At 38.5% G+C, this 22,760-nt stretch overlaps 1 protein-coding gene across 1 annotated transcript in view; it reads right to left on the minus strand.

Annotated features, from left to right (window-relative positions):
- The window catches only part of LOC150088771 (uncharacterized), a 202,530-nt gene that overhangs the window by 14,356 nt on the left and 165,414 nt on the right, over positions 1–22,760 (minus strand). Inside the window, exons 53-54 of the mRNA XM_090370318.1 lie at positions 1,831–2,008; positions 1,419–1,713 (exon numbers count right to left, since the gene is read on the minus strand). Coding sequence (XP_090226444.1) covers positions 1,419–1,713; positions 1,831–2,008 — 473 coding nt within the window. The remainder of the gene's footprint in view (positions 1–1,418; positions 1,714–1,830; positions 2,009–22,760) is intronic.

Genomic DNA, 22,760 nt, shown 5'->3' on the forward strand with positions numbered 1-22,760 from the left:
CGTGGCTGGGTTAGTCGATCTTAGGAGAGGACAGCATGGTTTTTTTATCACGGAAACTAGAGTTTTTAGTCCAGCAAACAGAAAATCGACTACAGAACGCACGAAATTTACAGACAGTATACACGGAGCAATATGGCCTTAGTTGCTGATGCTCCTAAAAAAACTCTACTACCTTTTTATCGGAAGGAATTTGAAGTATTTGACATGTACCCTTTTCTCCCACTATAGAAAGGGAGTTATACAGAATCTCAAGGGGATTCCTGATTCTGCTATATCTTTTCTTCAGTGCATGTGCAAGAGAAAATCGATCTTGCTAAATTATGAGGGAGCAATATGGCCTTAGTTGCTAATGCTCCTAAAAACCAAATAACAACAACAGCTAAATTATGAATGTTAACATAAATTACACATGAGATCACGAAAGGTGAATACAGCTATGTTACAGCCATCCTGATATGCATTATGAATACTGTTAATTAGTCTGAAAGTTTTCTTTAGGGGGTGAATAGGACGGCGGAAAGGATCCTTCAGTCCCACCCTGTCGTTATTAACTCTAAATCGGGAACATGACAAATCCTAAAGTTCACTTGGGATGCAAGCATCACCTGATGCAGGAATCTTTAACCTACTTTCTGAAAGAGAAAACAGGTTTATTGGATCACTATATCTGCTACTCGTAATAAGTTTTAGGTTTACAGTCTGATCCAAAGCAAATTTACAGTATATGAGTAGAGTACTCTCCAGAATTTTAATTACCATCATTAATCTTGAAAAGGGTGGTTTATTTTAGTCCACCATTTTGAAACAAAATGGCCACGCCATTCAAATCATAAATACTACCTGGTTAGAACTAGTTTTACAGTTCATGGGCTGGAGATCCAAGGGACTAGGGTAAACAAATTTTGACGGTCCCAAGTTCCAACAAAATTCCATTTAATTACCACGTAGAAAGAATAAAAAAATAGTCTCTGTTACACTATTATAGATGCTCTATCACGAGTTTTAATTATTTAGTTTCTTTGACCATTTGGGAGTAAGTATGAACAAAAAATGTAATTTTTGTTTTAATTTTAAATGACATAATTCTCCATTACTGTTTATTTAATTTAGGATTATATATTATTGTTTTACAAGCAGTGCAATGGCTTCTATTTTTTTAGCTATGAACAAACAGTTTGGGGTTATGTTGAAATCGGGTAAAACAGTTAAGACACTTTGGCCCCCGAAATGTTTTTATCTTTAAAGATTTGTTGGAAGTTCCTTAAGATTCATAAACTAGCCAATTTTTGCTTTAAAATTGGGTCAAATATTGTGGGAATATTAAGATTTCATCCACTCTTTCATCGAAATCCATGTTTGCATCAAGAAAATTTAAATTAAAACCTATTATTATTATTTTAATAGCATAAAGTACTCACCTGCATATAGTCCTTTTGAGGAGTCTCTCGAATCTTGTAAAAACTTCGGGGTTAGATGGATATACTGTCCAGGCTTCCCACAGGCTTCAGGTTGGACTGTATAGGGACGATCTCCATACCGAGAGTTTGGTGGACTAACCCTAATTGCGGCTTCATTGAAGTAGTCCATCTTACTGGTAACCATATCGCCATCTTTCTTTGTCCATGTGTTTGGCAACGCTATTGTAACGTTTTTAAAGAATACTCGTCCTTTCGTGGCTTCAAATAAGTACTTGGAAGCATCAGTAAACATTTCCTGAAATATAAGAACATTATTAATGCTAATTTTGATATAGACCTTTTATAGTTTATTACAAGTACGGGTATTTTCAACAAAATCACAATTGATTGTTCAAATATAGTAAATGCATACCTGGATGGAATCCACTAGCCCCCTGTCTTCTGGGATGTCCCTCTCAATAGCAACCAGGATTTCTTCATAGCCATGATCGTTAATAATGATCTGATAACTCTGAGTTCCACCTAGTAGGGCTATGACAGCCAGAACTCCCCGAATCCAATTTACTGCTGTTGTCATGATAACTGGAATAAGTTAATACAACTTCTGTTCTTTTAGTAGGTACTTGAATAGCATTCACATAGGAAATGTACTCAATATTAACAAGTGAAAATCAGTGGATGTACACGACCGGTATCAAGTAGGTTCTATTCCATTGAAACATATGGACAGGCATGGAGACGTCTTTCGTTAATAGTCTAAACTTAAATTGCACGTACTTGCTAAAGTAACAATTATTCGTATCAGCAATGATTCACACAACCCACCTGATGATTTTCAAGCATTCTTTTAACGTGTGTTAATCTCAATCAACCAAAAATCACTGCTTCACCACTTCCGCTTTCCTGTTTGTACCGATGACGACTGTACCACTGGCCAAGGTCGAAGTGTTGGTTCCACCTCTTTAGTGACCTCAGAAGGCATCAGAAAACCAGTTTTACAAGAGGAAGTAGACATGCCACTTTACAAAGGGGAAAGGTGAATTAAAGTATGTTGCAGATTGTCTTTAGAAAACAATGAGACAACCATAGGGAATATTAGACTTAATCGTTGACAATTATACTTTGTTAAGCTTAGAAACTCACCAAGCAGAAATTTTCACTTTATTACATATATACGACGCCTTAAAAATATGTTTATCATTTATCGATTTTGACTTAAGCTCAAAACAACGTTAAAATAGTAACCAGTAAAAATATTTGGATAAATGTATTAACTGTCTCAATATAAAATTTTCCTCTGAGGAAAATAATTATTTTATGTTAATACGTAATTTTTGAACAATTTTCCTAGAGGGCGACGCCCATGCGGTATATTTATATTACAATAAATCGTCTGCCACACTGTCAACTGAGTGACATATTAGAAGAATGGTTTTAAATTAATAAATATATTAATGAAATACAAAAAAATATCAAAACTAGTATTAATACAATAGGACTTAGGTAATGTCGTGTTCTTGATTATCAAAAATAAGATATTGAGGATTCCATTTCGTAAAAATTCTCCATTTCGATGCCTGTGGAAGGAGTTGAAAATGTTACGTCGATCTAAGTTGTTTTATTATTATGATATTGGAACTAGAACACATCTATATCTTCTCTGTCTCCATTAAAGTATTTAACTCTTAGGTGCTTTGTTCTAATAAGAATGGTCTTACCTGGTAACGTTCCGCCTATCCAACGTCTTTTGCCTTACTTCCAAACGCCGACTGAGTTAATACTCCAAGCCACGCTATATGAAAGATGCTTGTGACGCACTATCAGGTCTAGTGCGGGCGACCTACTCACACCTTTATCCCGACAGTCGTCATATCCTGATTTCCGGTGTGTTTTACGTATTTTACAATGAAGTAATCAATGACTCATCTCATATTGTCATTGCACTACGCTGTCCAACAAACACGGTGACTCTTAATTTTAGTGACTGATAAAATGACATCTTCCGGCCATTACTCTTTTTCTTCCCTCACTTTCCCCTACCCTTTTTTGTTGCAGTTTAGTAATACCTGTGCTTGATTTGATGTTGCAACCCGAAACCATTTTGACCCTGACAGTGTGTTCAGGTTTCTAAATCAACTCTCATATTTCAGGAATCTTTGCAACTTGTGTACATTCTTTTCTACGAAATGCCAATGATTTTATTGATATAGGAAGGCATCGTCAGAATTTGACCTATTTTTTTGCAGCACAACCAAATGCAGTTACTAGGTTTGCCGTTATTTGACCTATAGTCGCAATTTTTTGCTAGTAACTGGAATATCTTTTTAAACACGTTATGAAGTTTACAGTGAAATTCCGATTTTAATTTTTAAAAGAAAGAGATATTACTTAAGAATTTCCAGCTCAATAAGTTTGTCACATCGGTAATACTACACTGGATAGTGTGTAGTGTATATCTGTCAGTGGTTCCCCACAAAACCGCCACTGGATCTTAAAAGTTAAGCAACGAACACAGAAATGTGAATATGTTTTTAGAACAAATAAAGCCCTTGTGGGTGGCCCAATTTGGTAGAATCGCCGTCCACCCCGACACCAGATGAGATAAGACCTGAGTTCGAATCCCGTCGATGACGTGAGAAATTTTTATGGGCCTTTTTCAGAATGTGGCCGAGTTAGTCGGTCAATAATATGGTTTTTTCTCCCAAAAATTTTAGTTTTTCATCCAGCTAATTGGCCACAAAATACATGAAATTTACGGATATTGTATAAAGAATAATATGGTCTAAATTACTGATGCGCCTAAAAACCTACAACCACCAACTAACCAATGAAGGCATCCCTTTGTGGCTTCTGCAGTGTATCTATCTGCGAATGGGTTCTTCCAACAGGTTAACGCACTACGTCACAAGATCAGAATTTTACAGAACTGGTTACAGTAACATAAGGGTGAATTTACTTTACTGCAGCGCCCTTCTCGATCATCAGATCTCAACCTGAGCACCTGTGGTATGATGCAGAGCAATCTCTTCGGATTAGAGATACGCATCCATCTAATTTGCAACTTCATCAGGCAGTTCAGTCAGCATCCCTGTGGCACACTTTCGGCACCTCGTTCGATACCTCAAAAGCTGTTCTGACATCTGAAGGCGGATCTATTCACTATTAGGTAGGTGTACCTAATAAGCGGGTATTCAGCAAAAAGACAGCGACTGAAGATAAAGAAATGGAAACTGTATCGGAGGCACATGAAAAAATTCTTAAAGAAATTCGGACTTTCGAGAGAATCTGGCGATTAATTTGATGGATTATATTAAATTTCATTTCAAATACAACCCAGAAATGGCGAGCTGTCTCTAACATGTCAGTTTTCATTTCAATTTCAAATTATTAATAAAATGAAGCCGATTTATAGTACCTTTATTGTTGTTAAGCATAACTCGCGGAAAGTTACAAAAAAAAAAAAGCACACTCTGGTGTACTACTGCCTTTTCACCAAGAAAATAGTGTAGTACATCATATTGTATTTTTTGTATTCTTTTGATAGTATCTGCTATATGTATAGTTTTGAATCGTCTTAACATCAAAGAGGCTGTTTATTTACATATATATATATATATGAAAACCCCAATTAACAAAGGTATTAGAAACTGCAATACTTCATACCTTGAATGGGTTGAAGGTTGAGAAGACGAAAGAAGATATTTGTTGACATTAGACTTGAATTTCTGTAGATTGCAATTTTCGGGAAATACGTACGAAGGGAGGTTGTTCAAGAAAATGGAAGTTGAAGCAATAAATGAGGAAGGAGAAAAGTTGGTTCTGTGAGTTTGAAGTTGGACAGCAAAAGGATGCTGACTGGTTCCGGCACGTGTTTTTCTCGCTTTTCCCGAAGAGCAGTGCCCATGGAAGTACTTATAGAAAAGGCATGCAGCAGAAACAGAGCGTCTATGAGACAGACTTTGTTAGAAATGAAGCATTAATAAACCTAACTGCCCTCTTCTTTTAATGCAACTTAGAAGCCTGAGAGAGGTTTTGGGGGCATCGCCCAGGATGCGGAAATAATATTCCATAGTAGGGAGGATTTGCTATTTGTACAGAGCAAACAGTTGCTTGGAAGAAAAGTAACCCCAAGAGCGAAAGAGAAAACCAATTTTTTAGGGACAGCGGAAGCAATATTTGTGATATGCTCGTGCCAATAGAGATTAGAAGTCAGGGCAATCCCCAATCTGACCTTATCTAGAAATCAGTGTCATCGATGAGTTATATTTGACATCGATTAAGTTATATTTGCCCCAGTGGAGAATTTCCTGGAGATCACCATCTAAGGAATTAGTAGCGGATATTCGAAAAGTTGAAGCTGTTTGAGCAGGGCAAGGTTTTTCAAAGTGGAAGGTGGAAAGAATGTGCTATCATCAGCAAAACTATGGATAGGATCTCCGGACAATGGGAGAAGGGTATTAATATACAAGAGAAAAAGAGTGAGAGAAAGACTGAACCTTGAGAAACCGTTGATAAGATGGAAGGTTTCTAGAGTGTTTAAGAGTTGGCATTTAATAGATTTCTCCATTACTTTAGAAAGAGTAGAAGTAAGTGCATTGGGATGATAATTGGATGGGATGATTTATTACCCTTTTTAGGAATTGGCTGGATATGAGCAAATTTCCATGCAGAAGGAAAAAACACCTGTGAAATCATAAAGTCAAAAAAGTCACACCGAACAGGAGTAAGCTCAGGAGCACAGGTTTTGAAAATAAGTGTAGAAATCCCATCAGGACCATCATCAAGACAGTTTAAAATTCTTATATTCTTCTGACAGAAGACCACAGGAGGCATTGAATGTAGTGTACTGGGAATGGTAGGAAGTGGTTTACCAAGATCACCAATATACGAGTTAGAAGTAAAATGGGATGCTAGAAGGTCAGCTTTTTCCTTGGCTGAAGTGGAAATAGAACCATCTGGTTTTGTCAGGCGTGAGATAGAGATGGGCAAAAGTAACCGCCAATAGCTTTGGCAAGCAACTAGAATGCTACCAGTTGGACATGAAGTTAGCATTGTCTGGTATTCTAGTAGTTAAATAAACAATCTGTGCGAGGTCATTAGTAATTGCAAAAGCTTCAGCATCTCGACCAGCTGGGTCAGTGTGTTTAGAAAACGGGAGCCAGCTGGAGTTGTGAACATTTAAATCACCAAGGAAAATTACCTCACTATTAGGAAAGTTTGACTGGAGAAAGTCAAGTTTTAAAGAGATGAAATCAAAGGTTCCAAGTGTTTAGTGGAGTTGGAAGAATGATAGAGGCAACAGGGCTTTAAGCCAGAGAAGAACGAAAAGAGGAGATTCCAAATTACTAAGTCTCTGACAGGGAATATAAGGCGGACATATGCACAAGTGCCACCTTTTAAGAGAAAGGAACCATTCAGCGAATAATTAGGATAACTGAGATGAGGGATGGATGTATCTACCGGTAATTGAGATTCTGGTCAGAAAAAGTACATGGGGTTTGGAAGACAGTATTGTTGCTAATAGAATAAAAAGGTAAGTGAAAGTGTGGTTCACCTTTCACTTGAAATTGGGATGACATTGGAGTCATGTATCACAACCGGAAGATCGCTGCAAAATTACGAATCCTTTGCGCTATATTTAGGTAAGATTACAAAAAAAAAAAACCAGATAGTTGCAGTGACTTCCCTTGAATTAATGCTTCCTCCCGCACCCACACGCGCTGTAACTCCTTGATACCTAAGATACATCTACGTACATACGTTATATCCGTTTACCTTTGTAAGAACGCGGACCTTGCACTCCTATCAGCTTACGTAGAGTTTGAAGTAGGCACAAATTTTCCTTCAAGCCCTTCTTTGAGAAATATATTCTTAAACAGCACTCGTAGATAACGATGTAGATGGTGTTCTCATCGTGTGTGGAAAAAGTCTGAGTTAGAATCCCAAAACAGAAACACTATTTTTAAAAGTGCCTACAATAAATGTACGCTCTCAGTGCACAATTTTTTAGCCTTTTTTATATTCTTAAAGGTGAAGATCCTTCATCTGCCCAATCCAACTATAAAGATATCCTTGAAAGTGATGTTGAAGGTGCATGGAAACTGCATTTCACTGGGGGCATTCTGTGATGTATTGTCGTGAAGAAACAGAAAGTTGAAACAAGGCTCCTTGGTCTTATACAAAATGAATTGATATAATTGAAGTGAAAGAAGTTAGAAGTTTGCTGTATTTCTCAGGGAACTAGTAAGGACTACTATAAAGACTACTAAGCAGACTACCTACCGTCAGTAGACTGCTTAGTAGTCCTTAGCAGGAAAATATATTTGTTGTGCCACTGCAAGCTTAAAGGTGTTCATTCTTTTGGAGCTCTGATTTGATTATGCATCTAAGAGGATGTCTACTGGCTTTTAGAAGTTTTTTCACTGACATTTCAGGAATTCGAGCTTCATCGCAATAGAGCATCTAGGTCAATTCCATTTATTCATTTTTTATTTTTCGAAATTTTCAAAAGATGAGTTGTCTTATATCCTTCCATTCATTGCGAGTAATCAAGTCTTTAATCAAACTTGTCATAATATACACTGAGTGTCTACTAAAAAAAAAAGACACCTTTGTTCAATATCTGGGAGGGCCAACTTTTTCCCGAATATACGTCGTAGAATGGATTTCATTTAGTGTCTTAGGAAGTCTGGTTGCAGATTTCAGCGTTCTTCCATCAGGTATTTGTCAGTTGCTGTATCGTGATCATTAGAGAACTTCGAAGCCACACTCTAACGTATTCCAGAAATTTTCAATTGGCTTCAGGTCAGGAGAATTAGGCGGCCAGAGCAGATGTTGGAAATCTTGGGAATATTCATAAAAGCAATTAGAAACAATTTTTGCACTATAAGCAGTTGCATTTCTGTTTGGAAAGAAACCATCGCAATCTCGGTAAAAATGAAGCATTGCAGGGTATTGCGTGCCCACAAAAGTTCCTTGCGTCATCGACGGTGACAATACCACTGTGCTGCCGCACAGGCGGTCCGATACGTCAGTAAGATATTCACTGGAGGCAACAACTTTCTAACAGTATGAGCGGATACAAGCTGTACCAACAGAACATATCATCGCCAGTCTCTTGAGTGGTGAACATGAGATAGTCTGGATGATGGTTGTTGTAGGAAGGTTTTACTTTCATCCTACCACTGGTGCAGAAAAGTCTAAATTGAGACTCGTCACTCTACCAAATCCCACATCCTTCAACTCTCGCCGCATAGTTCAATTAGAAATGGTCCTCTCTTTGCCAAAATTGAATTTTTTAGTCATTTTCTGCACAATGGACCTTCCGTTCTGCATTCTCTTTAACTTCTTGCAGTCTCGTTCTTGGAGTATCGATTTTCTGCTTCACTTCTTCCTCTTAAGAGCTGTATTCTCCTTTTGTCCTCCACTTTGAGATGGTCGCTTTCGACACACCAGTGAAAACAGTTTCCTTTGTTCTCTTGATTGTGGCTCCAGCTAAATGTACTTCAATAGTAACACCTTGTATATTGTGTCCAACCTTTATGCCACTTAAAAGTGTATAAAATAAAAATTGTGCGTTTCTCAGACAGTGTACTGCATGAGTTGTGATAGACCCCGCCGACATGTGAGGGTAATTTTGTATCACCAGTACAGTTAAGGGTTAATTAATTATCTAATACGTTGAAATTGTTTTTGCGACAAAGAAATTAAGATTATGAGGTGTTAGTGTGACTATAAATTGAATGTGGTCTGAAAACCCTGTTTATTGGGTTGGATATTTATTGGGGAGGATATGTATTGACTGCCATCAGACTTTTTATTTAGCAGGGGAAAATTATTCTAAAAAATATGGCTAAATAACAGAACCATTCAAATATTTTTAATTGACCTCCTATACGTTATATTATCTTCCTGTGAACCCACGGAACAATTAGGGTGGCTTAAATTTCGCAACCAAAATGAAATGCCAACCACATGATAAAATATGGCAATTCACAAACTTAACAAATCTACTATCAAAAAACACCTGCTTGGTCACAACTGTCGTAATACAAAGTGCATCTTTGTTGTTGTTGTGAGTACAGTATGGAGGATCCTTGACGGATTAGGCTATAAACTATTTGCTTAATAATATCATCGATAAAATATTTGAAAAACGAAAAGAATGTGATAAGATTCTACCCTCACGAAACCTCTTTGGCAATAGCCCTAGTGAGAAAACATGGTGCAATACGCGTTACATCTGTTGATCGAATTATTCAATATGAACCGATTTCGAACCATAGGTTGGTAATGCAGAACTGCATTGTAATAAACCATTGTTTTGTGGAATGTTTCCAAAATACCCTCTAATGCTCTCCTTGAAGTCTGCCACAGTTAGAAAATGTTTCGTTGATAAACTTTGCCTTTGAAATAACCCCAAAAAGAAAAATTTCGAGAATAACCCTCGCCAAGGGTTATTCTCGTGAAAAAAACCTATAATTTTTATCTGTTTATTTTATATATAAAATATATATCTGTATACGTGTACTTAAATAATTCATTTTCATAATTATAATGAATAAAGTTAAAAATCGTAATTTTTAATAGCGTCTTAAAACAAAACAAAACAAGTTTATACTCCGATGAGCCAAAACATTACAACCACCTACCTAATATGATGTTGGTCCTCCACGTGCAGCCAAAACAGCTCGTACCCTGCGAGGCATGGAGGTTAAAAAAAAAAAAACAAACTATTAAATTTAGGCCACCCGAATAATTAAATTCATCTGCCGTGCTGTGTCGTCTGTTAATTGCGTGTGTTCTATGGTCGATTTGTCGGTTTGCTGGACGAAAAGCCCCAGTTTCTTGGGGGGGGGGGAGAACCTTGCTATTTACGCCTGTGACCGACTAACTCAGCCACGGAGTGAAAAAAGCCCATTAAAGATCCTCGCGTCATCGACGGGATTCGAACTCGGATTTTTTTCCACCCGGTGTGGGGAGGACGGTGACGATACCACTGTGCTACCGCGCAGACGGCATGGACGCTACAAGATTTCTAAATGTGTCTTGTGGTATCTGGTACCAACACGTAACCAGCAGATTCTTTAACTCCTGTAAGGTCCGTGCTTGAGACGCTGCAGATCGGAGGTTCTGTTCCAACTCAAACTACAGATGGTCGATGGGATCGACGTCTGGGGAACTTGGAGGCCAGGGCAATACTTGGAAGTTATCCTCATGTTCCGCGAACCAGTCTCGAACAATCCGGGTGGTGCGGCATGGCGCATTATTCTGCTGAAAGACGGCACTGCCAGAGGGAAAGACCGTTGGTCAGCAATGATGTTTAGGTGGGTGGTAGATATCAGAGTGCCCGACCCATGTATGACTGGATCTAGGGTATCCCAGCAGAACATCGTCCATAGAATGACACCGGGGAAAAGGCTTGTTTTCGTTCCACAGTGCATCCAGGTGCCATCACTTCCCCAGGTAAACGAGGCACACGTGCCCAGCCATCCACATGCTGCAACAGGAAATGTGATTCATCGGACCAGACGACCTTCTTCCAATCACTCAAGGTCCAGTTTCGATGCTCGCGTGCCCATTGTAGGGACTGTCGGCAGTGAACCATGGTTAGCATGTGCACTCGGAGCAGCCTGCAGCTTCGCAGCCCCATTTTCAGCAGGGTTCGATATACTGTGTTGTGATACATTACTCCCGTCACCAGTATTCCAATTACCGGCGAGTTGCGCCACAGTCGCCCTTCTGTTGCCACGTACCATCCGGGACAGCCTTCGCTCACCTCGAGCATCGATGAGCCGTGGTCGTCCAACGCCTCGCCTACGGTTCGTGGGTTTTTTCCCTCCTCGGCCACTTTCGGTAGGTACTGACCACGGTTGACCGTGAGCATCCCACCAGCCGTGCCGTTTCGGATTTGCTCTGACCCAGTCGTTTGGCCATTACAATTTGGCCTTTGTCAAACTCGCTTAAGTTTGCTGTCTTTTCCATCTGAATAGTGACACTGATTAACGGACTTCACCTGCAGTTGCTTCGATTTGCATAACGACTCGCTGTTCATAATGTTTTGGCTCATTATTAATACAGTGTATACAGTATAAATAAACCTACACTGTTGATGAGTACACTGTGAAATGATTTAAGCTTTCGTTAATATTAAACTGTGTCTTATAAATATCTTAACAATAACAACGAAAAGTTTCCTAAAGAGTAATTATATGACTATGGTCCTTCTTACAGAAATCAAGCTGCGACTTATAATATTCCGACTTCAAAGTGGTATTTTAGGCGAGGATAGGAAGGTTCCTCCCCCTCGCCCCAGGAAACTCGAGTTTTATGTCCAGCAAAACAGTTGTAGTAGTAAGGTTTTAGGAGCAGCGGCGATTAAGGCCATATTGCTTCGTGTATACTGTCTGTAAATTTCGTGTGTTCTGAGGTCGATTTTTTGTTTGCTGGATGAAAAACCCGAGTTTCTGGAAGAAAAAATCATGCTGCACTCTCCTGAGACCGACTAACTCAGCCACGTTTTGAAAAAGGCCCTTAAATATTCCTCACATCATCGACGGGACTCGAACTCAGGTCCTTTTCCACCCGATATGGGGGGAGGGCGATTCTACCAACTGTGCTACCACGCGGCCAGCAAAACAGACAGAGAACACATGAAATTTATGCACTTCATGGTCCAGATGTGACCTTTTTTTTTTCATTTGTAAGAAGTCTGTTTTATTTAATGAGCTATTGAATGCAAAAAAATATTGCCTGATGACACCGCGACCTCTTCTTATGTAGGTTCGAAACTGGATATTCACCTTCGATATATCAGGAGCAGTGTTACTGACCTTGGTGGTATACCCATGGGAACCACACAGGGAGGTGTTAGCAAAAATCTCACTCCAAATATCTTTCATATTTGGAGAAGATTTCTAATCGTTTTTAAATTGAAAAGGTGAGGTTATGGTGTTGTGTGTGAGAGCTCCAAAAATATTTTAAATTTACGTTTTAGAGATACATCTTAATATAAGAATGAAAGGTGTGCTTTCGATTGTTTTTAAAATGATATCTTGTTAAATAAGCAGCAACTGTTCGGAATCAATTTTTTGGTTGTAAAATAAACTGAAAAGCGCCAGCGTGAGGTGAATGAACTACAAAGAGGAATACAACGCCCTCTTCATTGTTATCAAACCGGAAAAACGATAATATATTACTTAAGGCATTTTCCACCTTCAGTGTATGGATGACACACAGCAACTAAGAATGCACACTTTGTTCTTTCGTGTTTTTCACCAAACCCATTAGGCAAACGGACCGAAGAATATTTGTATTTATTATTTGTTTTGAGTTTTAACGGCCCATCGGCAACTGAGTTTATAAAACACCAAACAATTCACATCCACAATACACTGACACCTCATTGCCTTGGTTTAAAACGAACCAAGCGTCACCAACGGAAAAATCCATAGAAACATAATCATCTCCCCCTGAATGGTGGAGAATGAACCGATTCGGCGTAATAAGAGATAATCTAAGTTACTACTAGCACTATTCACCACATGCTAACGTATAAACCATTTGAAAAATGTACCAAGCATGGGAAAAAGTAGTTTTTCTGCATTTTGAAAGAGGAATGATTGTTGGTGCCTATGGATGGCACCAACAACACAATTCATTTAAGCTACACGCCCAGAAATAATTAGATATGCATAGATTTTGATGTTCCTAAAATTCATGGTGTTTCTGGGCGTACTTTTAGTGCCGATTCTAAAAGTTTAAACCATGTATATGTTTCCTGACAGGTATAGACGTTTCCAGACATGTCGAAGTCGGCAATTCAAGTTGCTGTATACATTTGCGAAGTATTTTTAACGCATTCAGTTGTTTTCTAGTGCAATTATGCTAACTAGTATCTGCTTCTAAGATGATTTTCTTATTCTGAATCTTTGTAATGGCAACTCGTGGTTGTGTAAACAATCCAAATGAATTTTATTACTTTTGTGGTAACTGTGTTGTGGTGGAAAGGATTGTTCATGTCCCGTTGGACATGAACAATCGGTACCACATCCAACAGTTGTCCTTGAACATATGCCATCAGATCCCGAATGTGACATTTGTTATTTAGAGGATGATATAAACTACACGTATTTTGATGAAGAAATTCACGACTCTGGACCACAACTTACATAAAGTGAGCTCGATGATCTCGCGAGAGATTTAAATCTCCCCAAAAGGTTTGCAGAGCTTTTAAGGTCAAGACTGAAATCCAAGCTGCTGGCCCTAGGTACAGTCTTTCCATGGTGTACACACCTTGGAAAATAATTGATTCCCCATTTTTCCGTGGAAGGCTCAGTGACATACTATAATATCTTTCCTACAGCTATGAGCATTTTTGTAATTTCCTACAGACCAACACTGGAGTCTATTTATTGACTCATCGAATGCCTTTCTCTCTGTGCGAGTAGGACAGTCGAGCAAGATGGGAACACTGAGAAGGAAAGTGTGGACAAGTAGCTTTTGAAATTCCATTAAAGATGTATTTCAAATTATTTATCAGTAATAACACACCAGACTTTTCTTAAAATGCAGAGCCGTGGTATCAGTCCTGATGGAATTAAAAGGCATTGATTCAAGTGCCCAAAAAGGTAAAATTTTGTTTTTACATATCTCGAGATCACAAATCTCCAACAAACACTGGAACTCTAGAATATATGACGAAAGTTTAAGTGTAGTCATGTGACGTATGCCATCGTGAAATAGAGAAATGGCTTCTTTTGTCACATGGGAGTTACAGGTATATAAAAACCAGTATGTAGGGATTATGAAAATCTAACTTAATTACTGTGTTTAATGTAGACGTTGCCCGTATCACTATTTATTGTGTAGAAGGCTACAATTATGTGGGATATTCACAATAGTATCATAAACAAAACTCGAGTGCAATGAAATCAGATGATCTGCCATAAAAGGGAATCGGTCCATTCTTTGAAATTTTGTAATTCTTTTATCCATAATTGTTTTGCAATTAAGTGAGGTTCTTTTAAAACAGAATGTTACCTGCGTGCGTAAGAAATGCTTGTGAATATCTATACTATGAGGCTGTCATTTTATGAGGTTTGTTGAATTAAAGCACGTTTTAAAAATATTTCAGTTTTTAAGAATTTTATAGTAATTTTCAGCATTTAAACAGTCTTCCTGGTAGCACAACGGTTATAACCACCGTCCTCCCCTCACCGTGTCGAAAACGCCGGGGTTCGAATCTCTGACGCAACTAACTCCTTGACTGAGTTAGTCGGGCTCTGGTGCGGATAGAAAGGTTTTTCCTCCCACACGCAATAGGTGGACATGCATATGAGGCGGATGGGTTGAGGTTGTTCTCGGTAACCCTAGTGGAAAAGGTCCTGAGGTCTTTTCCACCCGGTGTGGAAAAGACCTGAGTTCGGTGATTATACTTATTTAGTGTTGGTATAATCACCGTCCGTGGGGAAACAAGGGATTTCCACCATTCCGTGTTGTGTACTTTGTTGCTGAACAAACTCTGTAAAAGTCAGTTATTGTGTGTTTGTTATGTGATCTCTGTAGTGTTGCGTTGGGTGGTGTTGGTCTCGTGTTCATCTGGCCTCTTAGCCAAAGGGCTTTTAGAAAACCAAGGTCCCCGTTTCCCATCCTAACACGAGGAAATGGGCCAGGAAGTAGCATTTGAGGTGTCCGGCTGGGGCTAATTTTGGCCTCGCCTGAGTTTGCCAGGGAAGGTTCCGTGAAAAAAGTAGAAATTTTTATTGAACAGATGCCCTCTGTCCCTTTAACTTCCAAATTATTATTGGATGATAGGAAGGCTTCCACCAATAATTTGGAAGTTAAAGGGATAGAGGGGTATCCCTGTGGAGGAATCCACCTCCACAAGGGGAACTGTTAAGAGCAGCAAAATCATTTAGGGTGGTAGGGTCCAACACTGAAGTTTTTTGGGGTAGGAATGGGCAATGGGTGTTAAAGTTATAGTGCCAGGGCACCCTATGTGGGTGGTTGCTATCAAGCAATTTCAAGTTAAAGAGTCCCAGACTGGTCACACCAGTTGCAGCCAATGTCAGCATCCCACGCCATGCCGCCTAGGGGGATCAGAATGGCGTCAGCACATGCAATGGGGGAACATCCAGTTTGACTATATCCCCCAACTGCAGTCACGTTGGGGCCATCAACAAGACAAGTACACAACACTCTTCAGTCACACACCTATAATTATACGAGACGTTTTAAAGTTTGATTATACCAACGGTGCTATCTCACGAGGGTTTGTATAAGCGACATAACTCGCCTTAGGCGTGTTGAAAGCATAAGGTGACATTATGTGCACACTCTTAGACTCACCATTCACTTACCATTTTGTTCGTTTTCTAATGTTTACACAAGTTATTATGACACTGTCAGAATCGTACGTCAAGGCGGTAAGAGATATTTAATTATTATCTTATAGGGTTACCGGACGCATGAGAGTTGAGCAGTACTTTTACATAGTTTTAATTCAATTTGATAGAAATGTTCATAACTTTATTAATATCTATATTTTTTTTAAAATTCAGACTTGAAACAGTGCTGTGGGTACCTAGAATCTACAACTTTACTATAATTGGCAAGCTTTTGAGTTTGTCCCAAAAGTGTTCTAAAGAAGAAGAAGAAATTCACTGTTCCTTTCAAGGAGATGAACAAACTCTCATATTTTATGTCCGTATTTACCAACTTTTCCTGCTATCAGTTTTCTGCTTCTAGCGCAATAGAGACGGTTCTCAGATTATCTTCCGACTAGTGGGCGGTAATGCAACTGTTGTGGCGACAACCGACATCGATTTGTCTACCCCTTTCAGTGGTTAGCTTGATACTGTCATCCCTGTTGATGGTAGGATCGATGGGTAAGTAGGTCAAACATCAGTTCGTCCTCTTCTGAAGTCAAAGCTGTTAGTACATATACATTCATTAAATGTAGTCTAATCCCAAAAGAAGATGCTTACATAATTCTATATAACGGTGTAAACAAGTCAAGAGATTGTTTATTGGTACTAGAGAACACTTGCCATCAGGTATCTTTTAATACCTTTTCACCATAATTTACCTGAGAAAAAAAAACTTTAAAATATTCAATGTAAGTTAAGATACGCCTATTTGGCAAAGTTTATAACCTAACGACTTACTTCATTTCAAATCTGATCCTTCCTTCACCGGGAACTGTTTCATCGAGAACTGGATATTGGCGATATTTACAAAATAAAAATATTTAATGTATTTTGAAAAAGCGTTTTGTTGTGGAAAAATGAAGAACTGAAACATCTTTAAATTTCTTCTTTTTCAACTAGAACGTCTGATTTTATATATAAATTATATTTACAGGGTTCTGGAATAAAATTAGATTCCAGGAAACAATTAAATTTCTACACTGCTCGACAAAATTAATAGAACACGTGAAAAACGTGGTGTAACTCGTGCAGCTTGCGATGAAACGGGACAAAATTTGGTATGGTACACCACACGATGAAATGATCAGACACCCAGAAACTTCGGACAGGTATAAGGGACATTTATAGGGCTGTATAAGAGTTGCCATAAAGGTCACATTACAGAAGTCGATAAAAGATGCTCGAAAATATGGTCACATGATATCAGTACGACGGATGATCCCTTCCAACGGCTAAATAGGTCTGACAGGTGAAATATGCTGGATATAAGGGTGTCTATAAGATTCTGTGGCAACAAATCCCATTCTTCCACCAGCGCAGACCTTAGTTCACCATTTGCCAGAGGAATTGGTTGTCGGAATGCAATGCGACCCACCAAGGGCGTCCCACACGTGTTCCATCGAATTTAAGTCTGGTGATGGCGCTGGCCCAGCATTCGTTGATATCTTCAATTTCATGATTTTCCTCTCCTTCTTGAGATCTATGTGTAGTGCCGTTGTCGTGAATGAAAAAAAAATCTGGGCCAACTGCACTCCTAAATCGTTGCACAAAGGGTTAAAGAATCTGGTTTCGGTACCTCTGCGCAGTTATGGTGCCCCTATCAAAAACATGAAAAGGAGTTGGCCTTTGATCATTATTCTGCCCCACACGAGAACACCGTCTCCACCTTAACTGTCCCTTTATCCGTCTGCGCGCGTAGCACACAGTGGTATCGTCACCGTCCTCCCCACACCGGGTGGAAAAGGCCCGGGTTCGAATCCCGTTTATGACACCAGGAACTCTAGTGGGCTTTTTTCACTCCGTGGCTGAGTTATTCGGTCTCAGGCGTAGATAGCAAGGTTTTTCCTCAGAAACTGGGTTTTTTCGTCCAGCAAAACAGGCAAATCGACCAGAGAACACATGCAATTGCAGTCATAATACATATATGAGTATATGTAAGAGATTACGGGTGGCCCTAATATAATAATTTGAATTTGTCCCTTTCTCTGATGTTGGAGGCATGGTACCGCATTGCTCATCTCCAGATGAAATAACGTCTAGAATCTGTTTGTAGGCTAAAACGGGACTCATCAGAGAACAGAACTGCACCCCATTTGTCAAGCTCCAAGTCACATGTTCATGGTACCAGTTTCGACGAGCTCTGTGGTGGATTGGGATATAAACCACTGGCTTCCTTGCGTAGCGTCCACTTGAATTGAGCCTTCTTAACATAGTCTGGTTGTAAATGTTTCACCTGTGGCAGCAGCAGAAACCTCAAGAGACAGTTAAAGATAAATTAGTATACTCGGATTTAATCTGCAAATCAATGCATATTAATCTGAGTCCCCTAATTGTATATTGCAGATTAAATCCGAGATATTTATTCAGCCTGAAGACAGGGACTCGCGATATAATGACAATACAACATTAATATAGGCTATTTACAAGAAATTTTACCTGTAGTAGTTTGGGTATGGTGAGATGTCCCAACCAGAAACAACAACAAGTATTTCCTCCAGTCACAACACAGTCCAATTTTTGCTATCACTTTCCACCGTGGATACAGGACTGGCATTTATTTGTATGTACATCTGGTGATGTACAAAAAATGAGCCGATGAAAATCAGAGTGGTGTAAGTCACCAAGTTTAAACGTATACGTATACGTTCCTTGCCTTAACCTTGCCTCCTTTTATGTTATGAGCGAATTAAGTCATTTGTTCCATGAGTGACCACAGTAACAACGAGTCATTATCAACGCGTCATTTACTGAATGAAAATTAGAAACTGTTCAGAGTGGTGTAAGTTAGTGCCAGGTTATGTTCACGTGAGAACAGTGGTTGCGATTGCTTGGAGAAATTACCTTTACGCATTACCGTAATTATTTTTCACAGACAATTTTAAAACTTTTAAATTTAGTAAACTAATATATCATATTTAAATTACTACTAAGAATCCTTTTCGGATAACCTTAAGGTTGATAATAAATCATATCATTTCAATATTATAAAACAGATTTTTCCAAAGATGAGCTTCCTGAGATCCACTTCTATTACTTTCTATGATTTTTTATCTGTCTCTCCAGGTTCTTGTCTCATCTTCTGAAAACATAACCCTCCACTCCATCCTATTAATTTTACTCATTCTCCTCGGAATCTAAACACACATCCTGTGATAGGCCAGAGTTTATTGCTGAGGAAATCATATTACCATTTTCACCTCAAAAGAACTCGGCTATATTTAATATGGCCTAGCAAAAGTTCCTCACTTTGGTGTATGTTTTGAAACTAGGCTTTTGGAAGTGAGCGATGAAATTGCATGTGGTTATGAGAAACAGGATTCGAATCCATTGCTTCGGTCCTCAGCCCGCTACGCTGCTTTGACTGAACACAATTCTTTGTTATTCAAAACTACCACGACACTCCTCATGTCTGATTTATGTTTCTCATTTGGTATACGCGTAAATTTTAATGCACAATATTACACATCTATAGTTATTTGCAGAGCGTGTCCTGCGCTCTGGTATGCAGCAACAACTGGACGTTTGCCCAATAGGGAATAGCTAGAGTTTTTAGGTCATGGATTATCCAACTTGCTTTCTTTGAAACATCATTTGTGGTAATGATTTGTAGAACAATTGTACGTAGATGGAGTTTTTTTTTTATAAGCTGCCGTTTTTGGCCTTAATATATATTTTTTTCATATTATTTTTGCAACCAAGATCTCCTACTCCTGCAATGCATTCTTTGTAGGGTTTTTTGCATGATGCGTAACAAACTAATTCCTTGCGATTTGCCGCATTAAATGCTGAATGTATCGGGAGCCATGTTTCTATTGAGTGTCCCCCCATCAGGTTATCAGATTTATGGGGAGTTGATCACACTGATTTTTTCTGTGAGGTGCTATTTAAGAGATCATTTTTCCAGGAAACCTCGTACCATAAAACAGTGATTACTGAAGAAAACACCAAAATAGTATTTTCTTCAGTGATGTTTTATGTTCGAAAGTTTAAATGCTAATAGGTACCAAAAAAGGAGGAGAGGCAAACATTAAGGAGTGTCGCCCTCGTCGCAACTTTCTCAGCGTTGCGAATCCCCCCCGTATTGAGTTAGTTCCCACACTAATCTGGTAGACACCCATCTGTACTAACTGAAGCTTTGAATCTACTCCAGTACACCTCCCCAGTCTTATATAATATATCACTTACTAAAAGAGTACCAACAGCATCCAAATACGAAAAAATTAAATGATCGTTTATTCCAAATAAATAAGGCCGTTGACGAATCACCTACGACCCATTTAAAGTCCGGCACCCTTTCTGGATAGAAGGAAAATTGCTTGGTTAGGCAGAGCACGCTGTACATGAAAAATGGGGGCATCAGGGGTCCGTCTAGGATCTGCACAACTCGAACTAGTAAATGATATTTCTGATGAACTAACATGTTTCTCATTACCACCAGACCTGTGGACATTACCGAACCGGTTCCGAATAGGTCACGAAACGTTGCTTCCATTTAGAGAAATGGGGGTCAGACCATTGTTTTTGTACAAATCAATGTTTCCTAGCCCTTTTCTAGATTACAACACTATTAATAGTGGTTGTCAAATATGAAATCACAATTTAAGTAAACGTTTTTTAGTGAACTAACATCTGAAGCAATTTGAATTACACAGAATTTCACCTTCACAATTCTAACTTAAGTAGATTAGTTTTTGTTTTAAATAATATACGTTCTTATTAAAATATTTTCTTAATTTAACACATGCATACAATGTGCCTTTCCATCTTGTAAGAAATTGATAATCATTTTAATCAAAATCTTTCTTAATCTAAATCTTAACCGAAACGCTTCTTAATCTCTAATCTTAATTCAGTATCTTAATCTTCAATTTTAATCCAACATCTTAATTCGAATCCACCTTAAGTTCTAGTCATAATACAAATCCTTATTAATATATAAAATATTAATCCAAATCTTTCTAAATCTCCTGAATCTTAAACTTAATAATTTTGTATCTTAATAATTCTTAATTTTATTTGTGACTCTATTGAAAACTAAAGCATCTTTTAAGAAATATAAATAAGATTTAGATATATAAGAAAGATTTTTCTCTTTCCCTTAGTATGTTTATTTCTTTACATTAAGAAACAAAAACTTTTCTTAAAAAAACATCTCTAAATGTAGTTATGCTCGAATATGAACTCAATAATTTCTTTTAATGCAAGGCTTGATCCCTTTCGTATTAAAATAATTCGTACTAATTCCTGTAATCGGAACTGATTCATATAATCAGACACTCAGTGACACCTGGTGAGTTATTTTTTAATTATTTTAACGCGCACACTTTGGAAGGAAAGATAATTACAGAGAAGTTGCGCATCTATAAATACAACAGATAATGATACATATTGGTAGAAGTGCTCATTATGTAAGTATGCATTCTGGAGGGAGAGTTCAGGGAATTCTGAGGTAGCAGACTGGTAAGCCACTTTGAGCGATGACATCATAAAGGGCAACGTTACAGTCACAGAACTGGTTCTTCGATTGTGACAGGTTTGTAAACATGGTGCCAGCTTTATCGTTGTCATGGTGATCGTATAAAGACTACAGCGCCAATGCCTTTATTAGTTGCTCTAGATTTGTTGTGTGGAGAAGTATAATTATTGCTAAATCTCGATTGTACAAAATTAAGTGGCTAATCGCAGGAAGAGGCATGTTTTAGGGAAGAAATGTCTCACAATTTTTCTCCCTTCGAATTTTAATATATATGCGTGGATTAATTTTTTATTACAGTTTTAATTCCATCCTTTTATGTGTCATATCAATTCAAATCGAGATTGAGGGATGGTCAGGCTACATTCCCATTACACACCGCCTAACTCGGCCACGGTGAAAAATATCCCACAGAAATTTTCTCATGTCGAGACGGATTGAGATACCACACGGTGTTGTTTTATGAACAGGAGAGAGCTATCTCCAGACTTCAGAGAGTGGGTTCCACGGAATTGTCCAAAATATCAACGTACAACGCAGCATTGATATTCAGACCATATTCAGAACATAACCACTGCTTGGCAGTGGTTATGGTCTGAAACACAAGGAGTAACACCAAACAATGACGCCTCAACTTCCAAACTTCATTTTGGAACAAACATTAAAGATGCTGTTTGTCGTATTAAAATCTACTGTCCAGACTTTTTAAGAGATGGTGATCCAACCGACATCTTACGTTTTTCACTGTATGTGGATGAACAATAGGTGGCATTATTATGTCGAAGAAGTCCGGATTTACATAAATAAACAAACAAATAAATATTTATTGTTCAAAAGGACAAGCAGGATCCTTTATAGGTGCTGGGGTTTGCCTGATAAAGAAAAAAACTCATATCTATTAGGACTAAATGGACAAGAATTAAACTAAGTAAAGTTTATGCTTCAAAGATAACTAATAATCAAAAGAGACGTTATATGCTACTGCAGGGAGACAACGTCTTAGGGTGTAACTATTCACCGTAGACCAGAGGAGTGGGGCTCCCATCTTGAAAGTTACAGGAATTTCAGCTCTTATCAATTTCCGGCAGTGTTCACTTTAGTGGTTGTGGCACTAAAGTAATACAGTGCCACATTGGAAGAAGCACCCTAAGAACAGTTTCAAGCATGTTGTGATCACTGATCATACCAGCTACCCTTTAATCCTATAGCCAAGTCCCTGATCAAGATCAGGGTTGTAACTAGGAGACGACGAGTGCATCGTTCAGCTACCTATAGCTTCATATAGAATGGATCCTCTGTACTTATCATTGGTGGAAGATATGCGGAGATCGCAGTCCTACTGCTGAATTCTTGTCAGAAGTTGTACAAGTAGAAATCAGTTAGAAAACACCAGCTATTCGTTCTGTGCCAAAAGCATTGGTGAGGACCACCGGCGCAATG

Source organism: Mastigoproctus giganteus, chromosome 3, assembly GCF_048544385.1.
Source record: "Mastigoproctus giganteus isolate SK-2022 chromosome 3, ASM4854438v1, whole genome shotgun sequence".
NCBI lineage: Eukaryota > Metazoa > Arthropoda > Arachnida > Uropygi > Thelyphonidae > Mastigoproctus > Mastigoproctus giganteus.